General features: G+C 43.2%; 1 protein-coding gene across 1 annotated transcript in view; it reads right to left on the bottom strand.

Annotated features, from left to right (window-relative positions):
- Positions 1-16244, bottom strand: part of vtg3 (vitellogenin 3, phosvitinless) — a 106504-nt gene that overhangs the window by 32309 nt on the left and 57951 nt on the right. Inside the window, exons 20-25 of the mRNA XM_068038035.1 lie at positions 13807-13951; positions 13502-13721; positions 11991-12172; positions 3308-4252; positions 3149-3205; positions 1125-1223 (exon numbers count right to left, since the gene is read on the bottom strand). Of these exons, the coding sequence (XP_067894136.1) occupies positions 1125-1223; positions 3149-3205; positions 3308-4252; positions 11991-12172; positions 13502-13721; positions 13807-13951 (1648 nt within the window). The remainder of the gene's footprint in view (positions 1-1124; positions 1224-3148; positions 3206-3307; positions 4253-11990; positions 12173-13501; positions 13722-13806; positions 13952-16244) is intronic.

Genomic DNA, 16244 nt, shown 5'->3' with positions numbered 1-16244 from the left:
GCCTATTTCTGCATTATAAAAATCAGTGTAATTCTGTGGTTGTTCCTGCATTCAACACACCTTAATGAGTTATGAAGTGGAGAGCAATCACCACTGTTTCTCACTGAAATAAACAGAGCGATGAAAATGCTATAACCAGCAGCTTTGAAATTGGTGTTGAGGCAAATGGATAATAGTTATTGGCCGGTATATATGACTGCTTGTTTTAAACGCGGACATTTGAAGTGGTGAGGATTGCATTTGTCACCATGACTCGGATGTATTTGATGAGTATCCAAGTCACACAGATTGGGAAGGGCGATGATTGGAATCCCAGCTCGTGTTGAGTTAGCTGCTACAGTGCCACATTTGACATCATCTCCTCCGATGTTAGGGCTGCTACTTCAGCCACTCATTCTGGAAATCTGCTTATGTGGATAGGATTGGGCTGAGCTTCAACACTTGTTATAGTTGAATAGCCTGCTAACAATCTCTGTCATGGCTCCCATGTCAAGTACAGTCATTTTGCTGAGGTAGTGCCCATCATCCATGAAGCTATGCTTTAAGTGGCACGGAGCCTTGGTAGAGGTTAGTGCTGATCAGAGAATCCAGACCATGGCACAGTGGCTCATTCTTACTCACAGCAAGGTTTTGCATTGGCAATAGAACTTCACCAAATGACCTCATTAAATATTCCAGTACAAATCCTGATTTATTCCCCTTATCTGCTGAGAGTTCCGGCTCTTGCTAGGGTATGGTATTGTTGCAGTTATCAACTCTGGTACCATGCCCAAGTGGCCATTGTTCACAGGGTGAGGCTGAACCATGTATTCCAGAAAGTTGCTGTGCACCTGGACGGGCAGCATAACTGAGGTCAATCCTGTCCTCAATCAACACCAGTGTACATACATTTTCCTGCAGGGTGAGTGTACCTGAGCAGGAGAAGGAACTTCGCCTCAATTTCTTTCCCTCCTCCTCAGCACAGGGCCATTGAAGGTAACTGCTAGCTGCCTGAGATCACTTAAGCACAAACTAGAGATGTTTATAGCTTAGTGCTACATTGAATGCTGTAATTCCCCATAAATCAATGGCTGACACTCTACCTAATCTACATTGACCTGTTTACTCATTTAGCTGCGTTATACCTGCTGTGATGAAGATGAAGATGAGCTGGAGAAACTCATTCTGGACTCCGAACTGGATTCAGATGATGACTCAAAGCTTAGTCGAGCTTTGTTTTGTGACTGAAATTAAAGATCACCTGCATTAACAAAATCTAGAAACTTTGCAAAATATCTGCATACTATATATGTGATAAAGCATCATTCGTGTCCTGACGTTGTCCCAGAGCATTTCATAGCCAGTGTAGCACAGTTTTAGAAGTGTTGTCATTGCTGTCATATAGGCAAATGCAACAGCCAATTTGTGCACAGGAAGCCTCCACAAATAACAAATGAGATAAATAACATGCTAATCTGTTTTGTGATGCTGTTCAAGAGATAAATGTTGGTTAAGGTGCTGGTAGAACTTTTTGATTTAATTAGTCATGGGATCTTTTACAGATACCCGAGCAAGCATTCTTCTATGGTTTAACATCCCATCCAAAAGAAGGCACCTCTGACTCCCTCGGCACAGCACTGTTAGTCGAGATTTTAACCAGGAAATTCCTAATTACAGCTCCTATGTCTGTCACTGTCACTTTGCTGGAAGTGCAGTGGAAAACCCATTTGCCAAGTTTTGGATGACCTGAAATATATATGGGATGGAGGATGGGAAAATGGCCCAGACAGCACTGAAATAGTTGCATGTGGAGGTGACAAAGGTATGGATAAAGTTTTCAACAGCAGTTGGGTTGAGACAGCATCACATTTGGCAATTTTATAGAGGTGGAGGATTATGGGGTTGGAAACGGAGTTTGGGGTGAATTAGTTTGATCAGACTGCGAACACCCTAGTTCAAACTCAGCGGTCCCTGGGAGGGGATAGAGTTGGTGGAAAGGTTTTTGGCAGAAGCTGAAGACAATGTCTTCTTAATGTTTAGCTGGATGAAATTGTAGATCATCTAGGACTGGACATCAGAAAAGCGGTCTGACAACACGGAGGCAGTGGAGGGGTTGAGAAAGGTGATGGAGAGGTAGAACTGGGTATCATCAGCATACACATGGAACCCAACCCCATGTTTTCAGATACTGTCCCCATTTTCAGCCTGTAAATAAGGAAGAAGAGGGAGGCCAGGGATATATCCCTGGAGCACTCCAGATGTATGCAGAAGGGTTATGGGGAACCGGCATGAAAGTGGATTTAAGGCCACAATCAGATCAGCTAAGATCTTATTGAATGGTAGAGCAGGCTCGAGGGGCTGAATGTTAAGGTCTGAAGTTCAGTTAATGGATGATAAATACCTGGTAGTTCAAAGTACTAGGGTGAACAGGTGTATTAATTAGTTAACTGTATTTAAATGTGTATATATGAAGAAGAGCCAGCCAGTACTGGCTGTGGGTTGTTAGGAGTGGAGAAGTAAGTTCTGTGGCAAGCAATAAACAGTCTCTACCTAAGCTTCCTGGTCTCAGTCTCTTCTTCACAAACAGGCTTGGAAGTTCTCTAACAGCAAATGCTCCTATTTCTTATGATCTTACGTAACACTGCTGGAGTAGGAAAAGAAGTCAGCGCTGGAAATGCTCTGGCTATGGTTGGATCGATAGAAGTGGAATCAAGTGAGGGCCATCCCATTTAACTGGAGAATGGAGGGCAGGCCTTAGTGGAGTATGGTGCGGTCGAGCATGTGAAAAACAGAAGAGGTCAAAATGGACCACCTCTAAACAGCATCATGTCTTCTATTACATCCATCTGAACAGGCAGACAAGACCTCATTAAAACATATCTTAAATATTGTAACATTTCAGCAATGCAGCGCTGCCTGACTACTGCACTGAAGTGTCAACTGATGTGTTTGAGTCCTGGAGTGGGGCTTGAACCCAACAGCTCACTGATTTGGAGGTGAGAGTGCTACCCAGTGAGGCAAGCTGAGAAATAAAATGGGAACCGTTCAATTAGTAGCTTCAAGCAGTGAAAACAGTGTAATAAATTAAATGTTCCTCCATATTAAACCATATTGGATACGCGCACAGTTATAAAGCCAAGATATTTGTTGGAGCTCAAATATATCATACCAGGTTAACAAAAGATGGCTTGAAATGAAGCTGGAAGATGTTTGCATTGGCTGTTCCCTATAATAATACACAAAAAGAGCGTTATTAAAAATACTTTGTTACATTGCAAATCATTGCAGTTAGATGAAGGAGCCAGTGAAATTGCACTGATGATTTTACCTGTTCTACTGACTTGGAGTCGAAGATCCAGGTACTATGGTCCATCTCATATCTGTGTATAGTGGTTGAATGTGATTTGGTATATTCACGGACACATTTACCATTTTTACATCTTTTGGTGGTGGTGCGACGTTTTGTGGATGGCCATACATCTACTGTCTTGTGGTGCCAAGAACTGGAGCTACTGGAGGTGCCAGCTCTCGATGAAGAGCTAGATTGCCCACGTCTATCGTGCTTTCCGTGGCGACGCTTTGACTGATCTGATGATGAGCGGCTGGAGCTTGACTCACTTGAAGATGATGAGCTTGATGATACACGCTCAGGACGTTCACCTGACTGAGCTGATGATGAAATGGAGCTGAATCGGCTAAGAGAGGCAATGGAAGACAAGGAGCTATTTCTGTTCGTGAGCCTGTGGGCATGTTTGCTCAGCTGTTTGTTCCTACAGTTTCCATCTTTACATTTTTCAGTGCTGGTGGGGTGATGTGATGACCGTGTAATTCCTTTCTTGCGCCTTGACTGAGCTGAAGATGAACTGCTAGAGTACAGATGCCTACTGGATTTCCTTGATGATCCCTCATGAGGATGTGCACCATAATGTTCCTTTGACTGAGCTGATGATGAACTAGAGATTGATTGATGACTCATTGGTCTTTCTCTCTCATGCTGAGCACGTCTATAATACTCATCTTTTGACTGAGTTGAGGATGACAATCTTGATGGCACATGTTGTCCATGCTTGTTTTGTTCATCATGTTTATTGTGTTTGTGTTGATTACCACGACCGGTGTCTCTGCTCCTTGATATTGGTGGGTTTCGATGCTGATTCATCATGTGCTCTTTTTTATTTTCATTTGACTTTCTGGTTCTCCCTGTTGATCTTCTGCTTGTTGTCTGGGAACTTGATGTTGTGCTACTCATGGTGTATTTCAATTCTTGTCTATCCTGTTGACAAAGTAACTATTTGTGAAAATTATTTCTGGTAGTAAGATAAAAATAACAAACATTCACAATGGCAAAAACAAAAATCTTTGTACCTCCACAAATACAAGCTCATCCAAAACCCTACAGCCCATACCCTAACTCTACCTAGTCCCATTCACCCACCATCACTCTGCTCACCGGCTCCCACCCCATCAAAACCTCCATTTTAAAGTTCTCATTCTCGTATTTAAATCCTTCCATGACTTCACCCCTCTTTATCTCTGTAACTTCCTTCCGTGCCACAATACCCTTGAGATATCTGCACTGCTTGAAATCTGGTCTCTTGTGCATGTCCCACTTCTTATTCCCTACCATTGGGGCCATGCTTTAAAAGGCCTGGAATTCCCTCTCCAAACCCCTTCACCTCTCCACCTCTCTCTCTCTCCTCCTTTAAGAAGCTGCTTAAAACTTACCTCTTTGACGGAGTGTTTAACTACTTGTCCTAATGTCTGCGTCATTGGCTTGCTGTCAATTTGTATCTAATAATGCTCCTGTGAAGCGGTGTGGGATGTTTTACTATGTTAAATTGCTACATAATTTGTAAGTTGTTTTTGTTGTCCAATGTTAAGCAGCATAAGGAAATGGCACAGTCCAACAGAGTTGCTCATTTACAGGTATGACTCTGAAATTTGTTGGGAGTATAGAAATGCTTGGAGGAATTATACTGAGGATTAATTATATGCAGATAGATGTTCCAGTAACTCTGGTTCAACGTGTCCTGAAGACTTGAAACATTAACTTTATTTCTCTCCACAGAGGTTGTCTGACCTATTGAGTATTTCCAGCACTTGCTGTTTATATTTCTGGTTCAACATGTGTTGGTTAATTCTGAACCTCTGCACACCAAGTGCTTCCTAGTAGACAGTTCCAGCCACGGGAGAGCTGGTCAATGAAACTTTACCTCAAGGATTCCATGTGAATATTTTGAATGGACACAGACTGCTGAGGTGCAATTGGAACAACTGTTGGGTTGCAGGCATAAAGATGGAGGTTTGGCTGACACTTTGGAAATTCTTGTGCAGTTTGTCTTGCTTGAGAGCCAGGATCCATCTTGTTGAGATATGAGAGAGCACAGGAAATGAGCATTAAGCCCCTTGTGTGCCTTTGTACTGTGCTGAGTCTCTGTAGCCCGTCATTTCTGTTATGTGTTTGCCAAGGAATAGTTCACATTTGATTATATCTAACTAAAGGCAGCTTGCCACCCTTATAACCCAGAGGCTTGGATCATCGTCCAGTTTTCTTGACCAGAACCATGGACTAAATTCAATCAATATCTTTTCCTTTCCTCACAATGCTAGGAAAGGCCAAAATGCCTGAAACCCATTCTCCAGTTTGCAGCTAATTTGGGTAGCAAATGCTTAAAAATGGAAAAGTTTGGTTTAGGGGATAGAAAAAAACTACTGAATGTTATTGCTTCAGCATCTGATCAGTCTATAGCACAACAATCCTTCACTGTTGTTTCTATTGCTGCAATAGCGTAGAACAGCAGCCTGCCTGCCAATAAATTAATCTCAATGGTCTGAATTTATGGACTTGCGTTTTAGGTCCTGCCGGGGCTGGTATCGGAGGCAGTCGGGAGCTACAAACCGGTGCTCCGGTTCCCCCGCTTCATTCTGCCCTGGGCCATTTTTGCGGAGGCGGGATGGGGTGTGGGGTGATGGGTCAGCGCTACCCGCCTGCATGTGGTGGGTAGCTGACATGGTTCATTAAAGACCACGTAAAGCCAATTAAAGGAGGCCATCTGGGATTTTCCACTCGTCCTCCAGATTCCCACAGGCGGTGGGACCAGTATATCAGCCTAGAGGCGGCCTCTCGGCCGCAGACTGGGAGACCAGCACTCCAGGCAGGCCTACAGGCCCTCCCTGCCTACCTAGGTGCAGGAGCAGCTACAGGCCCCTGAGTAGAGGGGATACCACCACCCCCCACCCCCACCCGCCCCGAACTCCCCGCACAGTGGTGGCCTGGCTGCAAAACCCATTTTTAAAATTTAAACTTTAAAAAAGTTGTAGGATGGGGGCCTCCATTTTGAAGCACCCTTTCCCTTACTTACCTGCCGTCGCAGCCTGCTGATCCTTTCAGGCTGGAAGGCCTCCAATTGGCCCTTCAGCTTCGAGACCCTGCCTGCCATCCTCAATTGGATGGTGAGCCCACCCTCTGTCCGCCCCGTGGAAAATCACAATGTTTCCCATACAGTGCGGGCTTCTGATCCACATTTCAGCCTGACATTGGAGTTCACTGCCTTTTGAGGAAGAGAATTCCAAAGACTCACGACCCTCTGAGAGAAAACATTTCTCCTCATCTCTGTCTTAAATGGGCGACCCCTTATTTTGAAACAGTGACCCTAGATCTAGATTCTCCCACAAGGGGAAACATCCTTTCCACATCCACCCTGTCAAGAATCCCCAGGATCTTATATGTTTCAATCAAGTCGCCTCTTACTCTTCTAAATTCCATTGGATACGAGCCGGGCCTGTCCAATCTTTCCTCGTAAGACAGCCCGCCCATTCCAGGTATTAGTCTTGTAAACCTTCTCTGTACTGCCTCCAACGCATTTACATACTTCCTTAAATAAGGAGACCGATACTGTACACAGTACTCCAGATGTGGTCTACCAATGCCCTGTATAGCTGAAGCATAACCTCGCTATTTTTGTATTCAATTCCCCTTGCGATAAACGATAACATTCTATTAGTTTTCCTAATTATGTGCTCTACCCGCATACTAACCTTTTGCAATTCATGCACTAGGACACCTAGATCCCTCTGCATCTCAGAGCTCCGCAATCTCTCACCATTTAGATAATATGCTTCATTTTTATCCTTCCTGCCAAAGTGGACAATTTCACACTTTCCTACATTATACTCCATTTGCCAGGTCTTTGCCAATCCCATAACCTATCTATATTCCTTTGTATCCCCCTTATGTCCTCGTCACAAGTTACTTTCCTACCTATCTTTGTGTCATCAGCAAATTTAGCAACCATACCTTTGGTCCCTTCATCTAAGTCATTTATATAAATTATAAAAAGTTGAAGCCCCAGCACAGATCCCTGTGGCACACCACTCGTTACATCTTGCCAACCAGAATATGACCCATTTATGGCTACTCTCTGTTTCCTGTTAGCTAGCCAATCTTCTATCCATGTCAATATGTTACCCCCTACACCGTGAGCTTTTATTTTCTGCAATAACCTTTGATGTGACACCTTATCAAATGCCTTCTGGAAATCTAAGTACAGTACATTCACTGGTTGCCCTTTATCCACAGGACATGTAACTTCCTCAACGACATGATTTCCCTTTCACAAAACCATGTTGACTCTGCCAGATTACCGTGAAATTTTCTAAATGCCTTGCTATAACGTCTTTAATAATAGCTTCTAACATTTTCTCTAAGACAGAGGTTAAGCTAACTTAGTTTCCTGTTTTCTGTCTCCCTCCTTTTTTGAATAAAGGAGTTACATTCACTATTTACCAATCTTCCCCAAATCTAGGAAATTTAGGAAAATTAAAACTGACGCATCAACTATCTCACTCGCCACTTCTTTTAACACCTTAGGATGAAGTCCATCAGAACCCGGGAACTTGTCAGCCTGCAGCTCCAACCATTTGTTCAGTACCACTTGCCTGGTTACTGTCATTTTTTTGAGTTCCTCCCTCCATTCCTTTTCCTGCCTTACAACTAATACTGGGATGTTACTTGTATCCTCAATAGTGAATACCGATGCAAAATATCTGTTCAATTCATCTTCCATCTCCTTATTATCCATTATTAATTTCCCAGACGCACTTTCTATAGGACCAATGCTCACTTTGTTAACGCTTCTTTTTAAAATATCTACAGAAACTCTTACTATCTGTCTTTATATTTCTAGCTAGCTTTCTTTCTACTCTAATTTTACCTTCCTTATCAATCTTTTAGTCATTCTTTGCTGTTTTTATATTCTGTCCAATATTCTGACCTGTCTCTCATCTTTGTGCAATTATAGGCTTTTTCTTTAAGTTTTATATTATCTTTTACTGTTTTAGTTAACCATGGATGGTGGGTCCCACCCTTGGAATTTTTCTTTCTCGTTGAAATATACCTATTCTGTGTATTCTGAAATATCCTCTTAAATGTCTGCCACTACATCTCTATTGACTTATCTCTTAACCTAATTTTCCAGTTCACTTTAGCCAGCTCTGCTTTCATGCACTCATAAGTGCCCTTATTTAAGTTTAAAATACTAGTCTTGGACCCACTCTTCTCTCTCTCAAACTGAATGCAAAATTCAATCATCATATTATGATCACTGCTACCTAGGGGTACCTTAACTATGAGGTCATTAATTAATCCTATCTCATTGCACAATATCAGGTCTGGTATAGCCTGCTCCCTGGTTGGCTCCAGAATGTATTATTTCAAGAAATTATCCGAAAACATTTCTGTACTCCTCATCTAGGCTACCTCTGCCCATCTGATTTTTCCAGTCTATATGTAGGTTAAAATCCCCCATAATTATCACTGTACTTTTCTGACAAGCTGCCATTATTTCTTCCTTTATATCCTGTCCTGCAGTGTGTTTAATGTTAGGTGGCCTATATACCACTCCTGCAAGTGACTTCTTTCCTTTATGATTTCTCATCTCTACTCATACTGCTTCTACATCCTGGTCTACTGAACTTAGGTCATCCCTCTCTATTGCGTTAATACCATCATTAATTAACAGAGATATCCTTCCACCTTTTCCTAGCTTCGTATCCTTCCTAAATGCCATGTGCCCTTCAATATTCAGGTAGCAATCTCTGTCATCCTGTAGCCATGTCTCTGTAATGGCTATCAGATCATACTTACGTATTTCTATTTGCACTCTTAGTTCATCTGGTTTGTTTTGAATGTTATGACATTCAGATACAGAGCCTTTAGTTTTGTCCTTTTATTATTTTTGCAACCTCCAGCCTTATCTGTTGATTTACTCTTAGATTTGTATGCTCTGTCCCTTCCTGTCACAGTCTGTTTATCATTTGCCATATTAATACCTTTCTCTCTTGCCTTGTCTCTACTTCTTGATTTACCATATTTTCCCAAATTTGATCCCTTGCCCTCACTATTCAGTTTAAAACCCTCTCCACTTCCCTAGTTATGCGGCTCACTAGAGCACTAGCCCCAGCATGGTTCAAGTGTAGACTGTCCCAATGGTACAGCCCCACCTTTCCCCAGTACCGGTGCCCGTGCCCCACAAACCGGAACCCACTTCTGCCACACCAGTCTTTGAGCCACTCATTAATTTCTCTAATCTTATTTCCCCTATGCCAATTTGCACGTGGCTCAGGAAATAATCCAGAGATTATTGCCTTTGAGGTTCTGCTTCTTAAGCTGGCGCCTAGTTCCTCATACTGACAATGCAGAACCTCTTTCCTTGTCCTGCCTATGTCGTTGGTACATACATGGACCATAATGACTGGATCCTCCCCCTTCTACTGTAAGTTCCTCTCCAGCCCTGAGCAGATGTCCTGAACCCTGGCACCGGGCAGGCAACACAGCCTTCTGGACTCTCGCTCTTTGCTGCAGAGAACAGTATCAATCCTCTTAACTATACTGTCCCCTACTACCACTACATTCCTTTTTTCTCCCTCCACTTGAATAGCTTCCTGTATCATGCTGCCATGGTCAGGTTGCTCATCCACCCTGCAGCCCCCACTCTCATCCAAACAAGCTGAACGAACCTCAAACCTGTTGGACAATCAGCAAAGGCTGAGGCTCCTGCACTCCTGCCCTCTGGGTCCCCTTACCTGCCTCAGCTGCAGCCGCACTCTCCTATCCCTGACCACTGACCAAATCAGAAGACCCTATCCTAAGGTGCATGACTGCCTCCTGGTACAAAATGTCCAGGAAACTTTCCCCCTTCCTGATGTGTTGCAGTGTCTGCAGCTCGAACTCCAGTTCAATGACTCTGAACCAAAGCACGTCGAGCCGCAAACACTTACTGCAGACGTGTTTGCCCTGGATCACACTGGCATCCTGGAGCTCCCACATGCTGCAGCTGTGACACATCACCTGTCCTGCCATCCTTAATGTGTTTTAATTAACTACTTAATTATTTAATTCAATTATTTATTTTATTTTCCTTTTTTTTATATATATTTTATTAAGCTTACCACTTTACTATTTTAAACATTAGGATTAGATTGGACCTTAATTACTTACCAGATACTCACCAAACAAATAGCTTCTTCCCAAACCAATCACCTACCTGCTTGCCTGTGATGTTTGATGTTATGTTTGAATTAAATTAAATTAAATTAAAAGCTTACCTGCATACTCACCCCGACGGCTCTCTGTTTCCCTGCTCTCACTGTTGATTGTGACGTCACTCTGATGTCACTTTTCGATTTTTCCCTGCTCCGTTCCCGCCGTGCTCCTCTCTCTCTCTCTCTGCTCCCACTGTGCTCCTCTCTCTCTTCACTTCCGCCGTGCCCCTCTCTCTTTCTCTGCTCCCACTGTGCTCCTCTCTCTCTCCGCTCCCGCTGTGCTCCTCTCTCTCTCTCCGCTCCGCCCTTTCTTCTCTCTCTCTCCACTCTCTCTGTGCTTCTCTCTCTCGCTCTGTCTCCAGTCAAGGGAGGGCAACACTACCATTGCAAAGGCCTTAATACCTTTAGTGGAGCAAGGAGGGAGAAGGGAAGAAAGGCAAACAAAATCGCATCTGAAAGGCAGTAACTCCTGCAAAGCAGCATCCCCTCAGTATCTGCCTCAATTAGAGGTCAGCGCCCATTTTTAATTGAAGGGCCTTTTGAAAAATGTTTGTCTAAATTAAAAACTCTCAGGAGTCGCAAGATGTAAATTCAGCATTTCTAAACAAACACTTGGCAAATTGCCAATTCTTTCAGGTAGAATGCATAATTTGCATATACAATAAATACAAAACATCTATTGAATTTATGTATCAATAGAAAAAAGATCAAAATTAAAATAGGCCGAATTCTGAATTATCAGGTTTTTGGACCTTTTTTGACTGTTATTTTGCCAGTAAAGTCATTCTTAAAACAAACTTTAAGATGAGCAGAATTAAGGCAATTTTTCAGCTATTGATACTCGTGATAAAAAAACAGCTTCTAATAGCACATTCAGAATAATTGATTGTCTCAGCTATAATAGAAACAACAATGATCACAACCGTAAAACCAGTTCCTCAAACCAAAGGTCTATAACCAACGTGTAGCTGTACCACTCGAGCAGGTTCATTTACAGCACGACGATGTTTTTCATTAAAATAATCATTCGAAACCATAAAGTGCAGCATAATGATTAGCCTTTTATCCCCACAATAAAAACACAACTCTTATTTTTCTCGACTATATTTTCTTTTAGGCTTTTTTTGATGTTAATGTGATCCAACTGGAAAAGGTTGGGGGCCACGAATGAGATGTTAAAGAACTGCTTGGAGCTCCAGAGCAGCAGATTGCCGACCCCGGTCCAGATTATGGATTCAAGTCTTGGGTGGCAATTTTGACTTTGGACAATAGTGTAAACGTGTGCTATTGGCTCAGTGGCCCTTTAAATGCCTCTCCTGATTTTTGTTGGAATCAAAGTCAAAATTACCTGCTTTGGAGTGAGGATTAACCCATGACCTTCATAGGCAAGAGTGCAAAGATAGGGCAACAGTTTTTAGAGGTAGAAGGACAGAGGAAGGGGCTTTCCCCCATTATACAAGAATATTTACCTGATGCTGACCATTTCTCTGAAAAACTTTCTTCCTTTTCAGAAGGGCTAATTTGCCTTCAGGGAAGTTTGTGCCACTCCTGTTACTCTTCTTCATCGAGTGACTTACTTTTGCACTTGGTTGATCTCCCGCTTGCAGCTGCAATTCTATTTGTAACTTTTTGATTGCAATTGGTGTAACAACTACAAACAAAACAAAAACTCAGTTAATGCGTTAAGTATGAATGTCCTTACCTGGAAGTGAAGAGATGAACTCTCGAGACCAGCATTTCTGCTGTTGTACTGTCACTTTTCTGTTCCTGCCAAGGGTGCTTTTGCTTTACAGTCATGAAAACGGGATAGTATAACGCTGGAGATGGGTCCCAGTCTCATTCATATGAACAAGAGGAGGCCATTTAGCCCCTCGGGCCTGCTCCACCATTAAATTTGATCATTTCTGAACTGTACCACATTTTCCTGCCTTTGCTCCATATGCTTTGATAGCTGAACACAAATCTATCAATCTCTACCTTGAAAGCTCTAATTGTCCCAGCATTATTGTGACAAATACATTAAAAGCTGCCAATCCAGGAAGTCTGGAATTTCCCTGGATTGGCAATAGTGGAAATTTGGAATTTAATCTCAGTATATCAATGATAAGCTTAGATTCTGTTGTGAAATGTATAGTGTGCTTTCCTTGATGAACCAGTGAGTATATCCAGTGAGTAGCTAAGCCACATAGACCAGGAACGCTCTAGGAACAATTTCCAATTGATTCAGGGGTAGCAATAACCATTAGGCAATAGGGGGAAATCAGCCAGGGCTCCAACCCCTTTATTATTATTCAATGACATGTGTTGGAAAGTTCACATATTGGGCGGAACCTTACTGGGACAAATGCAGGTTCCGACCTTGATAGTCTGTGAGTCCTGCCCACCTGTGCGATCTTCCCAGAGGCTGCCTCCCAGAGCCCTGTTCAGCTCAGGACAGCGGGTGGATTCCTGAGGCTGCAGGCCCATTCAGAGGGCCCACAGCTTTGGAAGGCCGGCAGCCCCACCGGGAGAGGTGGACAGTGCTCAGGCAACAATTGGAGCGCGACGGTGCCTCAACATTGAGGCGTTCCTCGGAGGTGTGAAACAATTTCGAGAGTAATGAGGGCCAAAGCTGAATTTGAATGGAGGCGAATCTCCCATAGAGGATTTGTTTGGTACGTGGATGAAACCTTTCCTACCCGGCGTCCCGTCACTGGAGCATGAAGCCTCCGACAAAGATAGACTTGGATGCTGAAAGGCCACTCTCTGATCTGGGTTGGGTTGATCCCTCATCCTAGGTATCAATAATGTTTGTTCCGTATGTTCTACTACCATGTTCATACTTACTGGAAACATGTTGCTGTGAACCACAGAAGGGAAGAGAGACTGCTAACATTACACTTCAAAAGTGCTACATTCACTATAAAGCACTTTGGGATGTCTAGAGGTTGTGAAAGGCGCTTTATAAATACAAGTTATTTACTTTTATCGTTGTGTTTACCTGGTTTGATTGCAACCTCAACTGATTTCTCCCCAATAATTTTGTACAAAGGGGAGTTGGTGGCGAAGACATAGTTTTCTGCACTGGTCTTGTAACAAACTTCCAATCCGAATGTGTTGGACTTCACACAAGCCTGGTGGACTGTTGGCCTCGGTACATCTGATGTATCTTCAGCAGAGCACACGGATCCCTGTGGTATAGCAAGAGGCAACACTCTGTCCTGCAACACAACCACAATTTAACCCACTTGTAGGACTTTGCAATTGAACCTGCGCTAGGAGAAAGTGACAAAGGTTTTTTTTTACCATCACTCGCTTGTGATCTGCTGATGAATTCTTTGCTAAACTCAATTTTCTGTTCATCATTCCAAACTCTCCTTTCGAAATCAATGGAGTGACTTTAGCTGCGGCCAGGTCTTCAATATTCCTTGAGAATGCAAAAGCCCGTGACCTATATAGACATAAGAACAGAAATAAAGGCCATTGGGTCACCAGTTCACTCTGCCTACAATCAATGTGCAATTCTCCTATCTGTAAGCAGTGGTTCAGTGGTAGCTTTGGTAATCGTGCCTCTGAATCAGAAGGTTGTGGGTTGTGAGACTTAAACACAAAATCTCGGCTGGCACTCCCTGTGCAGTACAGAAGGAGTGCTGCATTCTTGGAGGTGCATCTTCCAGATGGAACGTTAAACCAAGGCCCTGTCTGTCCTCTCAGGTGAATGTAAAAGATCCCATCACACTGTTTCAATGAACAAGGTTGGTTTCCCTAGTGTGCAGGCCAATATTTATCCCTCAAATAACCGCCAAAACTATCTGGTCATTATCACATTGCTGTTTGTGGGATCTTGCTGTGTGCAAATTGGCTGCCACATTTCCTAGATTACAACAACGACTATAAGTTGGAAAAAAACACTTAATTGGCTGGAAAGCTTTGTGACATCCTAAGGTCATGTCTGTCTTTCTTTCTACGATCCAGCGTTTTACTGTCAACTTTCAACACACCATCTAAATATCTATGCTTTTGTTACCTCCAGACTCAACTGTTCCTCACAATGTATATTGATCCTGTACATTAAAAAACGCTAGTGGGTAAAAACCCATTGTGCTGCTCCTTGTCATAGTCACAGCAAATGATGTTTTGTCCACTAACTTTAATGAATGAAGCAATGCCCAAATGTGAGTAAGCAAATTTTATCAAGCCTGTCCCCTATGCATGCCAAGGAATGACACGTCCAAGTTTTTACCCTACGTTATCCAACATTACAATATATATTCAAACAAGAGTTAGATATAGTTCTTAGGGCTAAAGGGATCAAGGGATACAGGGAGAAAGCGGGAACAGGATACTGGGTTTGGATGATCAGCCATGATCGTATTGAATGGCAGAACAGGCTCGAAGGGCCGAATGGCCTACTCCTGCTCCTATTTTTCTATGTTTCTATTACAACAGTGACCACACTTCGAAAGTACTTCATTGGCTATGAACTGCTTTACGATGTCCTGAAGTCATTAAAGGTGACATATAAATGCAAGTTTTACTTCTCTCTCTAAGTTCTTTCAGCTTTCCTATCATCAAATCATAGAATTTTACAGCACAGAAGGAAGCCTTTCGGCCCATCATGCCTGTGCTGGCTCTTTGAAAGGCCTATCCAGTTAGTCCCCTGCCCTGTCACCACAGCTTGCAAATTGTTCCTGTTCAGGTATTTATTGAACTCTCTTTTGAAAACTGCAGTTGAATCTGCTTCCACCACACTTTCAGGCAGCACCTTCCTGAAAATCAAACTCAAACAGTACCGTGAATACCTTTCTGAGCTGCAAAGCACAGCAGGAGAGCAGAGCACTTAAAAATTGTGTGGAAACCATCGGCAACTTTCAAATCAAGGTTGGTCTGAGAGCTCTCTGCTTTTTCCTTGAACGGAGGCCCAACCTGCACCCACCACCACCGCTCTTCTCTGCTTGGCTGAACTTGTTCTCACATTAAACGACTTCTCCTTCAACTCCACTCACTTCTCCCAAACAAAAGGTGTTGCTCTGGGTACCCACATGCGACCTAGCTATGCCTGCGTTTTAGTGGGATAGGTGGAACGTTCCTTGTTCCAATCCTACTCAGCCCCCCTCCTTCACCTCTTTCTACAGATACATTGATTACCGTATCATTGCCGCTTTCTGCTGCTGCCCAGAACTTGAAAATGTCATCAACCTTGCTTTCAATTTCCACCCTTCTCTCACCTTCACACTGTCCATCTCCAACTCTTCCCTTCCCTTCCTTGACTTCTCTGTCTCCATTTCTGGGGATAGGCTATCAACCAATATTCACTATAAGCCCAGTGACTCCCATGACCTTGACTGCACTTCCTCACAACCCGCTTCCTGCAAGGACTTGATTCCATTCTCCCAGTTTCTCCATCTTCATCGCATCTGTTTGGATGATGCAACCTTCCATACCAGTGATTCTGTTACGTTTTCCTTTTTCCTCAACCGAGAATGATGCCACCACCAAACACATCTTCCCCTCCCCTCTTCTTTCAGCATTCCGAAAGGACCGCTCCCTTCGTGACATCCTGATCCACTCCTCATTCGCCTCCAATAACCCCTCCCTTTCCTCTGGCAACTTTCCATGCAAGCACAGGAGATACAAAACCGGCCTTTTTACCTCCTCCCTTCTCACTATCTAAGGCTCCAAACACTCCTTCCAAGTGAAACAGGGATTTACTCGTACATCTTTCAACTTATTACACTGTATTC

The sequence above is a fragment of the Heterodontus francisci genome, chromosome 8 (genome assembly GCF_036365525.1).
Source record: "Heterodontus francisci isolate sHetFra1 chromosome 8, sHetFra1.hap1, whole genome shotgun sequence".
NCBI lineage: Eukaryota > Metazoa > Chordata > Chondrichthyes > Heterodontiformes > Heterodontidae > Heterodontus > Heterodontus francisci.
The sequence above is the reverse complement of the archived record's forward strand: the minus strand, read 5'-3'. Positions and strand labels throughout refer to the sequence as shown.